Consider the following 17,454-nt stretch of genomic DNA (forward strand, 5'->3'; position numbering starts at 1 on the left):
TTTTGTTTAACGCCGAAAGATGGGTATGATAGTTCTAAAAATCTAATGAGTCTTGTTTCACTTATAGGACCAAACCCGCAAGTACACTCTGTGAAGACAGCATCTATAGGAACCCTGGGTAGGAGCAGATCCCCTATGGCAGTAACTGTACCCAGTGCACCGGATGTTGCAGAATCCACTAAAATGTTGGAAGACTCTGATAGTGTAAGTTTGAACTAATTTTATCCAAGTGCTGGGTTATCATTACAAGCATTCATATGAATTGAGAGCAGTCAACCATTCAGCCCCTTGAACCTGTTCTACCATTCGATAAAATAATGGCTGATCTGATTTCTTCATATTAACACCTACCCTGATAACTTTTAACCTCACTTGCCTATCAAGACTATCCATCTCTAAATTACATTAAAATATTGTTTCTTCTGTCTTGAAGAAGAGTTCGAAAGAATCATGACCCACTTTGATAAATAAATTTCTCATTATCTGTTTTAAATGGGTGACTCTTTATTTAAAAATGATGACCTCTAGTTCTAGCCTCCCCACCTAGAGGAGACATCCTCTCCACAACCATCCTACCAAAACCTCTCAGGATTTTGTATGATTCAATCAAGTCATCCCTCACTGTTTTAAACTCCAGTGGATACAAACCCAGTCTATCCAACCTACTCATTCCAGTTATTAGCCAGGTAAATATTCTGTGAATTGCATTTACAGCCTTCCTTAAATGAGGAAACTAACACTGTACACAGTAATCTAAACGTGATCTCATCAATTCCCCGTATAAATGATGCACAACCTCCCGCCTTGTGACTTCAAATCCTCCCCCACCATAAATAGTAATATTTTAACATTATCTTACATATCCCTTGCAGTCACACTGTCTGTCATGGATTTTCCTTTTTCTTCCTTTAGCCACTAGCCAGTTGGATACCTCACTTTTACAGTATTTGGCAAAGGTTCCAAACCCTGCCACCCCTTTACTGCCACCCCTTTACTGCCACCTTTTACACAGATAACAGGAAGTGTGAGATTTTCAAAAGTTAATAAAACATTGTATTAGGGTTTTTGGAATTGACTAATTTTTTTTCTCATCCCACCATTTCCCATCTTGTGTTTGTTGCTCTTTTTCCAGTGCAGTTGGCTATGCTTCCTCTGAGTAACCTCATTTTTTTTAATACTGACCAAACAAAGTCAGTGATCAACTCTCCCTTATCATCAAGTCCATTAGAACAATGATTACTATCTCCTCTTCACTATTGATCTGCATAGCTGGGTCTCTACATCCTATTCAGATGCATTGGTGATGAATCTAGAATTTAATCAAATTCTTTCCTACTTTTGGTGATCTCCAAACAACACAGCAAGGGTATAGGGCTAGACCACCCCTTGTCCACACAACAAGTGAAAGCCTTCATGAAAACAGAAGTACTGATCTAAGGTTTGTTTTTTTTTGTGGAGGAATGCTTGACCACTCCTCCTAATATCATTGGCTCACTCTGTGAGAAACTGCAGAGGGGTACAGTGTTGTTAAAAGTGATTCTTAGGCAAGACCTGAGTACCTTAAGAAATATTGCTTTGTTATCAACCAACACCTTCATATTAACACCTACCCGGATAACTTTTAACCTCTCTCTACAGAATTATGGCCCAGATGAACTTACGGAAGAGATGACACATCTCACAGGTTTAATGAAGGATCTGAATGTTATCACTACGGCATAGATACAGACAAACTGAAAATAGAGCAGGTCTGAAAGGAGTATGTACAAGACACCCAGAAGGGTCAGATACAAAACATAATGTGATGTGTTAAGTCTCGTGGAAATTGCCTTTGTGACGATCTCAGTCCAGTGGATCCAGACTTTTGGATAATCATAAAATCCAGTTAATGCCATGGAACCTGACAACTCTCAGCTCTGACAGACCTGGAAATGTACTGGAAACACCAGTATAGTGTTCGACATTCGATATCGTCTATTTACTGCGTGTTTACGTTTTCTGGTGTTATAAAAAGAATGTTGAATTGTTACTTTGGTATGCAGATGTGATGTTTGACTGCCTCACCGTAAGTTGGCGTGAGATGCATCAATTACTAATGTGGCCATTTCTTGCTTCCTCTGCATCACACAGTGCCGTGGCATACAGACTCTAATCTACATCCTTCTGATCAAACTGCCAAGCTATCTGCGTTCATCACTGTGATCTCTTAGCAACCTTCAGAATATTACTGCTAGACTTGGCAAGTTAGCTGATTAAAGCACAATTAGGAAGAAGGAACTGGCAAGCCCGATCCACAAATAACTCGAGGCTTAGCATGACTCAAAGCACATCGATTTAAACAAGTGTGCAGCAGTTGACATTTTATATGAAGAATAATATCTTCATGTGTTCTATTGGAAATCATTTAGCCATAAGAAAAAAAGCTAAATACACCCTACCAAATGGGTTTAGATTACAAATTCTTTCTTAAAGTGTATCAAAGGGGTTCCAAATACACAGCCAGCATTAAACCCTATTGAATGGGTTCCAATTACATGGTCTTTATTAAACCTGATCAAATGGGCTCCCATTATGTAACCAGCATTAAACCCTAGAGATGGGGTCCAATGATTAAAAATTTCAGTAAGCAGGTTCAATTTCTCAGCCCCTCACTGAATCTTGTGGAGTGGTTCATTTTGGTTACTGGATCCATAGGGAACCCAGAAAATGGGTGAGTTTACTGTATGTTCAATGGACCTGGTTGAATGGGTGCCAATTATGTGACGCTTGGATCAACCCAATACATTGGGCTCAGATTAGATGACCTTGTTAATTAATGTAGTGAGTTTCAGTTACAAACAATTTTTTTTACCTTACCCACACCATCATTGTAATTGCTTCTACAAGTATAGGTTTTACTTTGTTTGTGAATATTGCTTCCCTATGTACATCACCATGAATGTTAATATAACTGTTTAAGGAAATTTATTGTAATGAATATAACTGAACAAAGCTATTGTGAAGGTTTAGATTCTTCCCCCAGTTGTAGGCAGTAAAATCATTTTTGCACTTTTTTTTCATTCTTTTACAAAGGACTGTTTTCCTATGGCCTGTTTAGACTTAGAAAAACCTATAGTGTAACTGTAGTGTCCTCATTAGCAAAAGCAGCTTTTTGTTTTCCAAGGATGATGTAGGTGCAAATTGTTTATTAATCATGATGTAGAAATGATGCAAACTACTGTAGTTTATGTACAAAGACCTTTGCTAGTAGCATTATTCTGTGGCTTTTTTAAATTTCATGTTCTAATGTAATAACGGAATTCCAATACATTTTGTATTCAACCAGTAGGAGTGTGAACATAGACTTTTATTCATGGTCTACACGGCCTGTGTAATGGATGAATATATCGTGATGTATGCTGTTATGTAGCTGAAAGCTGCATAGGCTAGCTCTGCAGAAAGGAACTGATGGTCTCAGATAGGGAACTAAAACTGATCAGAGTTCCCCTAGATTATCATGAAAAATCAGCCCGAGTGCCCCCCACCTCATTGCTATTATCCAAAGCTTGTTTGCTGAAAAATGTATGGGGAATATCTTGCCAATATTTATGTCGGCACCTTTGTGCCCTAATAAAGGGGATATTGGGAATCAGCTGGGATTTGCTGTAGAGGGATCAGGGCAAAAGAAAAATTGAATGCAAATTTTGTGCTGCAGACCAGCATTTCCCCTCTCAATTTTGGAATTCTGAAGGAGAGTCATACTGCTCTCGCAACATGAGCTCTTGTTCTCTCACCATAGACTCTGCCAGACCTGCTGAGTTTCACCAGTATTCTCACTTTGTTTTAGATATTGAATTGAGTTTTCACCAATTCCTTTTGGATACTAAGACAGCAACGAGTTGTTGTTCATCATACCCCCAACCATCATTACAGGTTTTCAAGAACAGAGCTTTGAAACTCCAGCCTTATTCCAGTTTAACAGCAGTAAATAATGATCCTCAGTATTTCTGGCGATAATGCAGAGGCTACGGCAATGCACCAAACAACTTAGCTTACCTGTTCAGACTTGATTTACACACTAAAGATAAGAATAATGCAATTAAATTGAAATTACTCTATTAGACTGAGACTAATATGATTTCTGTTCTGTAGTGACAGTTGCAAACTGCTCAGAAGGCTGTTCCATTTTAAAGATTCATTTTGTATTTGCAAACAGACAAGATTGGGAATTCAATTCTATACATTTTCATTCATTTGATCAGAAGTACACTTCACAACCCATGCAGAGAAGCTGCCCTTAGAGATTCATGTTTTCTCAGAGTGAGGAGAATATGTAACATGAGAAGAAACAGATTTAGTTGTGTAACATTGTAGCCACACTATAATCCATTACTCAGAAGGCTGTTCCATTTTAAAGATTCATTTTGTATTTGCAATACCTTGTTCAGGTGATAACACAATTTGTAATAGATGATGAGCATGTAATAGTCTGCTGAGGAGAACAATTGGAGAAAAATAACGAGTTCACAGTTTTGGTTTTAGTCTAGCTTTATAAAAAAATGTATATGTTATAACAGGTCTAAAATGTCTAATAAGTAGCTCATTCTTTGAAAACAAACTGACATTACAAAGCATTAGATTATAACTGATCAGATGGGATTGAATTAAGCACTGTAATCACATTACACACTGCCATAACTGACCCTCTATCCACAGTCTCTACAGTAATAATCACTGCGCACACAATGGATACTTGTATTAGCGAGTGGGTGGATAATACAGCCTTTGTATAAATGTACTTCAGTTGATGGAGGTGTTTTTATGGTTTGATGATGAATAGAACTTCTTGCTTCTGCAACATTCAATGAAATAGATAATGAAATCTATCAATATACTAACTACGCAGCTGGTTAACAAATATTTTAAATAGTTGTTTGGTAATACAGAACTTATTAACTGGAGTGTTCTGCATGGCAATGCCTCTAACAAATAGCATCTTCTTGTCAACCAATCTTAGATATAAATACTGCTTTCCTTCTACTTTAGTATTTCTAGTGAATAATCCTGATGAGTGCAAGACTAAGTATATCAAAAAAACCTCTTCTTTCTCACATATTTAAGTATTTCCAGAGAAAGAAATGTCAGGGCAATAAACAGCCTCAGCAATCCTTCGCCAGTTAGACCAAAATTCGTGGTTTCCATTCCAGTTTGGTCCACCTGCAATAGATTCTCATGGGTTATCCCAACCAGAACTAATCTCTCTTTTTCAAATCCTGTATGACATGTATTGTTAAGAGTTCCAGCATGTGTTTTTTTTTCACAAACCAAACCTGCTGATGACCAGAACATTGGAAAGAATCGCCCTACTGCAGTGTTTCCAATGACCTCACACACTCGCACAGACTGCATCCATTACACAGCTGAGTTTAGAATGGTAATGGGTATTTTGTTGACTTTAGGGATCTGGCCAGCAATAATCCAAACACAGTAAACCCAAGTCCTGATTGTCTACATCAGTTCTCGCTTTTTGTTCAGGTCATCAGTGCCCGCATCTACAGTGGACTCTGGTTCCAAGGGTAATGATGGAGGTTTCTGCGTTCGGATTGGGCATCCACCTGCAGTGAGGAAAATTCAGTCAGGGCACCAGCATGTACAATATACAAACCACTTTTGTTAGAAAGCTTGGCAGGTTATCACAGGTAAATCAAACAGGTTTACTGACAAATATAAAATGTGGAGGCGGGGGGGGGGGGGGAAAGCCATGTTTAAAACACTGTGAAAAAGCAGTTTGGCCAATTAAAGAGAAACTGCATTGGAAATTCTAGAGATATACAATTATGTACGTGTCAAAAAGATTTGGATGAACATAAAGATCAAGGATTCAAATGGATGATTTCCTGAAAAAGTGTAATAGAACACAAAACACCAACAATATTTTTGGGTTCACTAAATGTCAAAAAAGAGTAATGATAATTTTCTTTAAAAAATTCATAAAAAATTATGAGGAAGGGGATCCATGTTCCAGAGTCAAAAGACATCCAACTCCAAACCACAGTAGCTTCAGGCCATTCTCACTGCTGCTCCACTAATCTACACATTTTTAAAGAGATTATAGAAGCTTCACTCATTGTCCAATTTTCCCTTTCCCTGGTGAAGATATGGAATCTTGCTAAGGTACAGCGCTACAGACAATTCTCCAGTCGCCATTCTTATAAAGTCCAGATGATGGACACTGATAGGCTATTTGACAGTAGAAAGCATCACATCCACCTTGCAGAAAGCAGCAAGTAAAACAAGAAATCCCTTACCAAATTTCCCTTTTCCTAGTCCCAAGATTCTGCAGTTGCAGTAAACATCAAGATTCAGAATTCCTCACTATTCATTTGTCTAAACTGGAATCATCTCTCAAACATTTACATAAACACTTCAATATTTATCTGAATTAACAGATCTATAAATATGTAAGACCTCTGTGTCCAAAAAAAAGATTAAGTTGAGATATGTTGGACGGAGAGACCTAGAGATTCAGGTACATAGTTCCTTGAAAGCGGTGTCACAAGTTTAGTATGCTCGCCATCATTAGTCAGTACAGGAGTTGAGAGGTCATGTTATGGCTGTACAGGACACTGGTTAGGCCACTTTCAGAATACTGCGTTCAATTCTGACCAGGATTGATGAAGACTGGATAGGCTGGGACTTTTTTTCCCTGGAGTATAGGCGGTTGAAGGGTCATCTTATAGAGATTTATCAAATCATGAGGGGCACAGATAAGGTCAATAGCAAAGGTCTTTTCCCTAGGGCATGGGAGTTCAAAACTAGAGGGCACAGGTTTAAGGCGAGAGGTAAAAAATTTAAAAGAAACATGATGGATAACATTTTCACTGAAAGTGTGATGTGCATATGGAATGAGTTACAACATTTTAAAAGAAATTTGGACAGGTTTAGAAGGCTATGGACCAAATGCAGGCAAGTGGGACTGTTTTAGTGTGGGAAACCTGGTTGGCATGGATGAGTTGGACTGAAGGGTCTGTTTCAGTGCTATATGACTCTGTAAAAGAGACAATGACTATTTTCCCCAAATAGCGCTAACTTTAAGTGCTAACAAGTTCCCAGAATTTAGAGTTCGATGAGCTGCTCCTTACCTGCAGAGAGCTGCATTGTTTTGCTATACCCTGCAGCTGATGACATAGCCTGACCTAGGGCCTGGTTAGAGCCCAGCGGTTGTTGGTTGGTGGTGGATTTACTGGATGGTGCTGGACGCTCTCTTGATTTGGAATCCTTTGCTGGTTTTGTCCAGACCAGATTCTCCCCGACCTGAAGAGCAGCTCCAATCTTCTGAGCCATGTCTACCAGCTGGAAAGTATTAATTTCTTGGCATCAGTCAACAAATATTCTCATCTCCATGTCAACCCTAAAACATTCAATCCTAGATCAGAGGAATAATTCAATAAAATTAAAGAAAAATATTTAGTTCCGTTGCAAAGGTGAAGCTTTGAAATGGGAAAACAAGTTTGTAAAATCGCCTGTGCATCTTGTAAAAATAAAGCCTCAAGTCAATTGTAGCAATGCATGAATGCAGTAAAGTCAATACAGGTTGTTCTGCTAAAACACGAGAGTTGTGTTCCTCTGCAACCGTGTGCTGTAGAAAATCACACTATGGAAAACTGCTATAGGAAATCAGATATAGAAAATTGCTATACTCATTCACTAGAAAATTTGTGTTATCCAAACAATGCCCACAATTAGTCAATTGTGTTATAGCCAATTCGCACTGATGAAATACACGTTATAGCAGAACCTGTGAACTAACTACTAGTGGATCTCCAGTAGAGAGGTGTGTTTTCTGACAATCTGTATAGTGTTTTACAAACTCTGTGCCCTTTGAAGTAAGGAACACATTGATTTTTGCATCTTATCAAATCTTTAGGTAAAACCAAAAGCCAGTTTGCACACAGCAAGCCCCAATGAGCAGCACCAAGATAGTGTTCAATTAATCTAGTTCTGATGCTGTTGTTTGATGGCAACCCCTTACTCAGGACGCCTGAAGAACAAATAGATCTCAAGTAGTACCATTGGATTTTTAATACTTACAGAACTTCAGTTTGACATCCTACTTGAAGCGCTGAAGTTCCAATAGGAACAGGATCACTCAGTCCTGAAAGCCTACACCTGCCTCCCACCTCCATTTACCCAACTCTACTCCATATCCCTTACTAATGTACTATCAATGCAATATACATTTTCAAAATACAAATCTCAACAGGAACATCCACAATGCAGTCTTTAAACTGTAGTACGCCCAAGTTAGAACATAGAACAGTACAGCACAGAACAGGCCCTTGAGCCCACGATGTTGTGCCGACCACTGATCCTCATGTATGCACCCTCAAATTTCTGTGACCATATGCATGTCCAGTAGTCTCTTAAATGTCCCCAATGACCTTGCTTCCACAACTGCTGCTGGCAACGCATTCCATGCTCTCACAACTCTCTGGGTAAAGAACCCGCCTCTGACATCCCCTCTATACTTTCCTCCAACCAGCTTAAAACTATGACCCCTCGTGTTAGTCATTTCTGCCCTGGGAAATAGTCTCTGGCTATCGACTCTATCTATGCCTCTCATTAACTTGTATACCTCAATTGGGGAAAATAGCCATTGTCTCTTTTACAGAGTCATATAGCATTGAAACAGACCCTTCAGTCCAACTCGTCCATGCCAACCAGGTTTCCCACACTAAAACAGTCCCACTTGCCTGCATTTGGTCCATAGCCTTCTAAACCTGTCCAAATTTTTTTTTAAATGTTGTAACTCATTCCATATGCACATCACACTTTCAGTGAAAATGTTATTCATCATGTTTCTTTTAAATTTTTCACCTCTCGCCTTAAACCTGTGCCCTCAATTAGGTCCCCTCTCCTCCTCCTTTTTCCAATGAAAAAAGTACGAGCTCAGTCAACCTCTCTTCATAAGATAAGCCCTCCAGTCCAGGCAGCATCCTGGTAAACCTCCTCTGAACTCTCTCCAAAGCATCCACATCTTTCCTATAATAGGGCGACCAGAACTGGACGCAGTATTCAAAGTGTGGTCTAACCAAAGTTTTATAGAACTGCAACAAGATCTCACGACTCTCAAACTCAATCCCCCTGTTAATGAAAGCCAAAACACCATATGCTTTCTTAACAACCCTATCCACTTGGGTGACCATTTTAAGGGATCTATGTACCTGCACACCAAGATCCCTCTGTTCCTCCACACTGCCATATCCTATCCTTAATCCTGTACTCAGCTTTCAAATTCAACCTTCCAAAATGCATCACCTCGCATTTATCCAGGTTGAACTCTATCTGCCATCTCTCAGTCTATCTCTGCATCCTGTCAATGTCTCGCTGCAGCCTACAACAGCCCTCTATACTGTCAACGACACCTCCAACCTTTGTGTCGTCTGCAAACTTGCTGACCCATCCTTCAATCCCCTCATCCAAGTCATTAATAAAAATTACAAACAGTAGAGGCCCAAGAACAGAGCCCTGTGGAACACCACTCACCACAGACTTCCAAGCAGAATATGTTCCTTCTACTACCACTCGCTGTCTTCTGTTGGCCAGCTAATTCTGTATCCAGACAGATAAGTTCCCCTGTATCCCATTCCTCCTGACCTTCTGAATGAGCCTACCATGGGGAACCTTATCAAATGCCTTGCTAAAGTCCATATACACCACATCCACAGCTCGTCCCTCATCAACTTTTCTAGTCACATCCTCAAAGAACTCGATAAGGTTTGTGAGGCATGACCTGCCCCTCACAAAGCTGTGTTGACTGCATTTAATCAAGCCATGCTCTTTCAGATGGTCATAAATTCTATCCCTCAGAATCCTTTCTAACACCTTGCAGACGACAGACGTGAGACTTACTGGTCTGTCATTGCCCAGGATTTCCCTATTTCCTTTCTTGAAGAGAGGAATTACATTTGCCTCTCTCCAGTCCTCAGGTACGACTCCAGTGGAGAGCTAGGATGAAAGATCTTCGCAAGTGGCGAAACAATTGCATTTCTCGTTTCCCAAAGCAGCCGAGGACAAATCTGGTCCGGGCCTGGCAACTTGTCAATCTTAATGTTTGACAAAATTTTCAGCACATCAGCTTCCTCTATCTCTATCCATTCCAGCATGCACGCCTGCTCTTCAAAGGTTTCATTCACTACAAAGTTCATTTCTTTCGTAAGGACAGAAGCAAAAACTCCCTAATCCGTTCTGCCAAGCCTTTCTCGTGCCCCTTCCTGGCTCTCCTCAGACCATTTTTAACCTCCTTCCTCCTGTAGAGCTCAGCTTGACCTTAGCTTCCTCCACCTTATGTAAGCTGCCTTCTTCCTTTTGACGAGAAACTCCACCGCTCTCATCATCCAAGGTTCCTTTATCTTACCACTTCTTGCCTGTCTCAGAGGGACATATTTATTCATCACTTGCAACAACTGTTCCTTAAACAGTCTCCACATGTATATAGTGCCTTTACCATGGAGCAATTGCTCCCAATCCATGCTTCCTAACTCATGTCTAATCATAGTTTCTTCTTCCCCAATTAAATATCCGCCCATTTTGCCTAATCCTCTCCTTCTCTATAGCTATGTAGAATGTGAGGCAGTTGTGGTCACTATCACCAAAATGCTGTCCCACCACAAGATCTCATACCTCCCCGGCTCGTTTCCGAGCACCAAGTCTAGAATGGCCTCTCCCCTCGTCGGCCTGTCAACGTACTGAGTTAGGAAACCCTCCTGAACACACCTTACAAAAACAGCTCCATTCAAATCTTCTGCGTGAAGGAGGTTCCAATCAATATTGGGAAAGTTAAAGTCACCCATTACAACAACCCTACTACGTCCACACTTTTCCAAAATCTGCCGACCTATGCTTTCTTCCATCTCCCTGCTGCTATTGGGGGGCCCTAACGAGGTGACTGCTCCCTTGCTGTTCCTAATTTCCACTCATACTGACTCGGTAGGCAGATCTTCCTCGACAATGGAAGCTTCTGTAGCTGTGATACCCTCTCTGATTAGTAGTGCTACACCCCCTCCTCTTTATCCCCCCCTCCCTATTCTTTTTTTTTATTCCTGATACTCCTTGTGTTAAAGCAAACACACTTTAACTGATCCCTTGATTCTTTCCCAGGAAATTCCTTCCCACTGGCTGGTCTACCTCTTGCTATTGCCTCATCTACATCAACTCTCACCACCGGTATATAGCTCAGGTTCCCACCCCCCTGCCATACTAGTTTAAACCCTCTTGAACTACTCGAGCAAACCTTCCACCCAGGACATTGGTCCCCTTCCAGTTTAGGTGCAACCAGTCCTTCATGTACAGGTCCCACCTTCCCCAGAAGGCATCCCAATTATCTACATATCTGAAGCCCTCCCTCCTACACCAGCTGCGCAGCCACGTGTTAAGCTGTGCCCGCTCCCTGTTCCTTGCCTCGCTATCTCGTGGCACCAGTAGTAAACTAGAGAACACTACTCTGTTCGTCCTGCTTTGCAGCTTCCATCCTAACTCCCTGAAATCACTTTTTATATCCTCGATCCTTTTCCTGGCTATATCATTAGTGCCAATATGTAATATGTGCTATTTCAGAACTCAGACTGCTGAACAGGTTAGGCTGAAAAGTAAGACAGATGTTAAGGGAAAAGACAAAGCAGTATCAAAAGTATTTAATTTAAAATCAATTGTTTAGATGGTATCTGATGATATCGCCTCACAGTGTTACATCTCTAGTTGAGATCTGGGAAATGAAATTGAATCTTGAATTCAAGATTATTGGACTTGCAATAAGTTGACAATGATTACATTGATGAGATATTGTGACAGTACCTCTGGATCAAACTCTGGCATGTTACTACTGGCTTTCAGTTTATTGATCTTCTGCTCCATTTCCTGATATTGGTGAAGGGCTCCCTTTTTATCCCCTTGATTGTACAGTAAAATGGAATAGTTTAAGTTCACCAGTGGGTTTGACCTATACGCGAAAGAGAGAAAGATTTTCACAGCAAAAGATGAGCCTGCTTTCCATCAGAATCCACATGACATTTCACACAACATCAGTGTTAAACAGAAAGCATATTAAATTGTGTTGGGAACGCAGTTATTATGAGAACTGGCAACAGACATTCCCGAGTTGCCAGGGATTTATCATGTGATTGCCTGGAAATGGAAAATCAGGAGGTTAAAAGGAGACTGGTCTATTTGCTGTTCACAAAAAGAAAACCAAATGACTTTTGAAAGCAGTGTCCAACAAAGGTTTGAGAGAGAGAGTGTTAAAAGAGTTGCTTTAATTGTTAAAAATTATGGATCTATACTGTCATTGCCTAGCAACAGCACCTGACTGAGGTAATAGGTCATGTGTGTTAACATCCTTGGACAGGATAATGAGAATACAAACAGGTGTTTTCTGAATACACACCTAGAAACTGCAGGTAGTTACTGGAAAGATTGGACAAGTAGTATTGTTTATCAGTCTGTATGGATCAGAACTCAGAACAAAAGCACTACTTGTATATCTCTTAGTGAAATAGTTTGAAAACCCCAGGTAAAATTCCAATTATCTAGACTGCTAAGTGTTTCACAGCAAAGTCTGAAAACTGGTCTGAAGGTTTCCCAACATTCCGTGACTACTCCTAACCACTTAATTACTATTTTATGTTCAAACTGCTTTAACTGTAACTCACCAAAATTCAGTTGCATTACTCACTAAAAGGCTTTAGCTGTTTCCAAAGATACCTTCAACTTAACAGGATAAACCTGGTTTTTGCCCTTTTATCACATACCAATTACCATTGCTCCACATCCTAAATACTGAGCTCCCAAATTCCCAGGAGGAATGCACTGAGATTGAGGCCCGCTACTTCACGAGCCGTAACCAGAGAAGAAACATCTTATTCAATCAATCTGATTCTCTTTATTACTGTTAAGCAGAATTTTTTAAAAGTTTCAATAATCCCAAAAATAACATTTATTACAGGCTCGCCAACAAGAAACTAAATGAACTGTGAGAAAGTCACCTCATTCTACCATTTTACTTTTGATCAATGGGTTTCCTCTATTTTTCCACTCATAATTGCTCCACAAAGGTGGGTTCTTGTGACCAGTGATAGTATCGCCATCTCTGAGCCAGGAGGCTCGGGGTCAAGTCCCATCTGCTTCAGAAGTGTGCAATAATATGTCTGAACAGGGTGATTAGAAATTATCTTTCTCTGCAGAGTTGTGCATATGATGTATGGTCTGTGTATGAGTGTGCATGTTTGGGATTACAGAATAGCTTAGTTGATAGCTAGTTTGCTACTTGCTTAAAGATGTTTACCTGTAAGAAGTGTTATTTTTAAGTTTACTGAAAACCTGGTGATATTCTCTTTTGTTCTAGTTAACAGTAATAAAGAGAAACAAACTGGCTACTTTAGGTGATGGAATAAAACATTTCCACTTTTTGGACGGATTTCTGGGAGTAGTGGAGCTCAATTTCCAGCCTATTCCGCCTGCCAGAACTGTAATAAGTAACAAATGCAAGACATTAAAATCTGGCTCAGCTCCATGGGCGTGGCTGTGGTTATGAGGCAAAGACTCCCTCTCTATAAATCCCATAAAGAGTGCAGATAGGGTCAGACTCAGCTGTGATGTCCAACAGTTATGCAGTCTGCCAACATTCATTGTAGAGATAGCCCAAGGGTGTGGTCCTGGAAGGTATTTAATGCATCAGAAAACAGTACTTTTGTATGAATTTGGTATGAAGAGTGTAGAAGATAGTGTTTTTGTCCCACCTCAATCTATCAATTTCACATTCTCCCATATTGGTAACAATGCACTTGAGAAACTAGCTGAAGTAACATGGAGGGAAACTGTTTCTTTCATTTCAATTGATGAATGACAGAACAATATCAGAGTGGGCCAGGTGGAATGAGTTGATCAGGGAAAGGTGCCCTTGCCCAGGATAACAAGATAATCTCAGACAGAGACAGCAAGATTGCGACAGGGAGGGGCAAGAGGGAAGAGAGGGGGTAGAAGAGATCAGAGAGTCAATACTGTAATAAAAAGGTGTATCAGTAAGATACTGCTGCAATAACATGGAGAAAAATCAAAGCTTTATCATCAGCAATTTGATAGAATCTTTCCCAGAGATCATCTAATTGAATCTTTAACATTCGTCAGCTCAGGTCCTACTGATACTCACTGATCCAAACTCACAGCTTGGTTGTAGGCTCTCTTTGCATTGTCAGGATCTGCCAGGTTGGTTAATGTCACTGTAACAAGAAACAAACATAAGAAAATTTACATTTACTGGGATGTCTCAATACATCCATAGTTTCCTCACAAGTTTGTACCACTCAAAGTCCTGACCTTTGAGCTCATCCATCTTCTCATCTGCCCATAGCTTTTCATTCCTCTAACTTTGAGTTCATGTAAATAAATCCACTGTTGAGGGGCACATGCCCAGTTACCTTGGCATGACTTCCTCCCTAAACACTCAGTCTTCACTACTAACTTGTTCATGCAAGTTATCTCCATATCATCCCACAGTCGATGTTCATTTTAGTTCCTCTATAAAAATGCTGCTGTATAGTTTTATTTGTTAAAAGGGGCTGTTTAACTGTAGGTTACTATAAGCACACAGTTATTGAGTTAACATCAAACATCATGGAAGCAGACCCTTCAATTCAACTCATCCAAGCAGACCAGACATACCAATCAGATATAGTGCCATTTCTCTATAAACCCTTCCTATTCATTTATCCATCCAGCTGCTGTAATTATACCCACTCCCTTTGTCAGATCGTTCCATACACATGTCATCCTCTGCCTGAAAACATTATCACCCTGGTCCTTCTTAAATCTTTCCCCTCTCACCCTAAACCTATGACCTCTAGTTTTAGACTCCCTCACCTAGGAAAAAGACCCTATCCAAGCCTCTCATCATTTCATAAATGTCCATAATGTCACCCCTCTGACACTCCAGGCAAAAGGTCCCAGCCTATTCAACCACTCCCTCCAGTCAAACCCTCCAGTCCCAGTAAAATCCTTGTAAATCGTTTCTGTACCCCCTCAAGCTCAACAACATATTTCCAATAGAAGGGTGACCGGAATTGAACGCAGTCTTCTAAAAGTGGCCTCATCAATGTCCTTTTGTGAAGGTGCAGAGGTGTACTGTAGCTTTAAGAGAGTTGAAAAGCTAGCAAGAACTAACAAAGCACAGAGAGTCCTGAACAAGATAACAATGTAACACTTGGTCAAAACATATAGCAGCAGATGGGTTCCCATGAAACAAAAACAAATTCAATTCGGCCAGTTTAAATTATGCCCCAAGATACCAAAATCCAATCGCATTTGAATTTAGTATTTTGATAATATTAAAACCAATCAAATGATCTGATGTTTTTGGATATAAAACTGGACATTTTGAACAGTTAGGGGGAGAACTGCCAAAGACCAACAAAGTGTAGACTGCTAGCTGAAGCGCTCTCTGAAAGGTACCTGTCAGCGGGGAGTTTGCGCAGAAGAACATCAAAGCTGACCTGGCAAGAACCTACAGAGAAAAATCTACAAAGGAGAATCGGCAAAGCTGACTGGTTTTGAAACAGAGTTTTTTTTTAGTAAATCTTAATCAGGACTTTTTTCTAAAAATCGGAATAGCATTGTAGAGTGGGGGGTAAAAGATAGGTTTTAACAGAAAGGAGTTGTAAATAGTTGGTGGTTTTAATATTCTCTGTAGGACTTAAAGAATAAATTTTAAGTGACCTCTGGGATAGTTTTTCGCCTCTCGAATTTTAACAGATTACAGCACGGGGTGAATCTTTTCTGTGTGGCTGGTTTACTTAGCAGAGGGGTTTATCCCATGTCGTAACAGTCCTGTACACTGCAACATGATATCCCAACTTCTATACAATGTTCTGACCAATGAAGGCAAGCGTGCCAAATGCCTTACTCACCACCATCTCCCATGACTCCACTTTGAATGAACTGTGCACCCACACCTTTAGGTTTCTATGTTCGGTAACCATTACCATTAACTGTATAAGTCCTGTCCTGATTTGCCTTTACAAAATGCAACACCTCACATTTATCTAAAGTAAATTCCATCCACCACTCGTTGGCCTATCTGATCAATCTCCCGTTGTACTCAAAACAATCTTCTTCACTGGGCACTGCGTCACCTATTTTGGTGTCAGCTGCAAACGTACTAACCATACCTCCTATATTCACATCCAAAACATTTATATAAATGAGGAAAAGCAGTGGACTCAACACTGATGCCTGTGGCACACCGCTGGTCACAAGTGTCCAGAAGAAAAGCAACTCTCTATCACCATCTTCTGCCTCCTTTATTCCAGCCAATTAAAATTGTCCCAAAAGGCTAGCTCCCCCTGGATTCCATGTGATTTAACCTTACTAACCAGTCTACCATGCAGTACCTTTTCCAATCACTTTGCTGAAGTTCATTTATACAACATCTATCACTCTGTTTTCAATCTTCTTTGTCATCATTCAAAAAACTCAGTCAAGTTAGTGAGACACAATTTCCCACATACAAAGCTATGCTGGCTATCCTAATGCAGTCCTTGCCTTTCCATATGCATGTAATCCTGTCCCTCAGAATCTCCTCCAACAACTGACTAAGAAGTCAGGCTAACCAGTTCTGGGGACTTTATCTACCTTTACATATTTTAAGAACTCTAGCACCTCTTTTGTATTATGAACTATTTTCAAAACATCACTATTTATTTCCCCAAAAACCATAGCTTCCATGTCCTTCTCCACAGTAAATACTACCTTGAAATATTTAGTATCTCCTGTGATTCCACACATAGGTGGCCACGTTGATCTCTGAAGGACCCTATTCATACCCTAATTAGTCACTTGCCCATAATTTGTGGAATGTCTTTGGATTCTCCTTAGCCCTATTTGCCAAAGCTATCGCAAGTCTGCTTTTTGCCCTCCTGATTTCCCTCTTAAGTATACTGCCCCTCAACTCCTCCAAGGATTCACTCAATCCCAGCTATAACTGACATATGCCTCCACCTTTTTCTTGACTAAACTCTCAATTTCTCTTGTCATCCAGCATTCCGTATATCTACCAGCCTTGTCCTTCATACTAATAGGAACATACTGTCTCTGAAATCTCGTTTGGAAAGTTAAAATCCCCAATCATTACAACCCTATTATTCTTACAGGTATTTGAGATCTCCTTACATATTTACTTCTCAATTTCCCGCTTACTATTGAGAAGGGCCTATACAGAGGAACCTCAATTATCTGAAGGACCACCCCACGCTGATTGATGATGCCACTTCCGCCCCCATCATGGCCACTCCCACAGCCACTTCCGGCCCTCACATCATCGCTGATGCCACACGCTCAGTGACTTCCGCCACCCCTACTGCCGTGTCTGCCACCACTTCCGACCCCACCAGCGCCACTCACCTGCATTCTGCTGACACGCCCCCCCAC

At 40.4% G+C, this 17,454-nt stretch overlaps 2 protein-coding genes across 9 annotated transcripts in view; one reads left to right on the plus strand and one right to left on the minus strand.

The window, feature by feature from the left end:
- LOC122542519 (neogenin-like) overlaps window positions 1–3,325 on the plus strand; it is a 211,329-nt gene extending 208,004 nt beyond the window's left edge. For all 3 annotated transcript variants that reach the window (XM_043680345.1, XM_043680346.1, XM_043680347.1), the window contains 2 exons: window positions 68–204; window positions 1,639–3,325. In XM_043680345.1, the coding sequence (XP_043536280.1) occupies window positions 68–204; window positions 1,639–1,722 (221 nt within the window). In that variant the 3' untranslated portion in view covers window positions 1,723–3,325. The remainder of the gene's footprint in view (window positions 1–67; window positions 205–1,638) is intronic.
- A 1,058-nt stretch (window positions 3,326–4,383) lies between these two features.
- Window positions 4,384–17,454, minus strand: part of bbs4 (Bardet-Biedl syndrome 4) — a 55,553-nt gene continuing 42,482 nt past the window's right edge. For all 6 annotated transcript variants that reach the window (XM_043680353.1, XM_043680350.1, XM_043680349.1 and 3 more), the window contains 4 exons: window positions 14,183–14,252; window positions 11,833–11,977; window positions 7,122–7,332; window positions 4,384–5,594 (listed from right to left, as the gene is read on the minus strand). In XM_043680353.1, the coding sequence (XP_043536288.1) occupies window positions 5,488–5,594; window positions 7,122–7,332; window positions 11,833–11,977; window positions 14,183–14,252 (533 nt within the window). In that variant the 3' untranslated portion in view covers window positions 4,384–5,487. The remainder of the gene's footprint in view (window positions 5,595–7,121; window positions 7,333–11,832; window positions 11,978–14,182; window positions 14,253–17,454) is intronic.

Source organism: Chiloscyllium plagiosum, chromosome 40, assembly GCF_004010195.1.
Source record: "Chiloscyllium plagiosum isolate BGI_BamShark_2017 chromosome 40, ASM401019v2, whole genome shotgun sequence".
Classification (NCBI taxonomy): Eukaryota; Metazoa; Chordata; class Chondrichthyes; order Orectolobiformes; family Hemiscylliidae; genus Chiloscyllium; species Chiloscyllium plagiosum.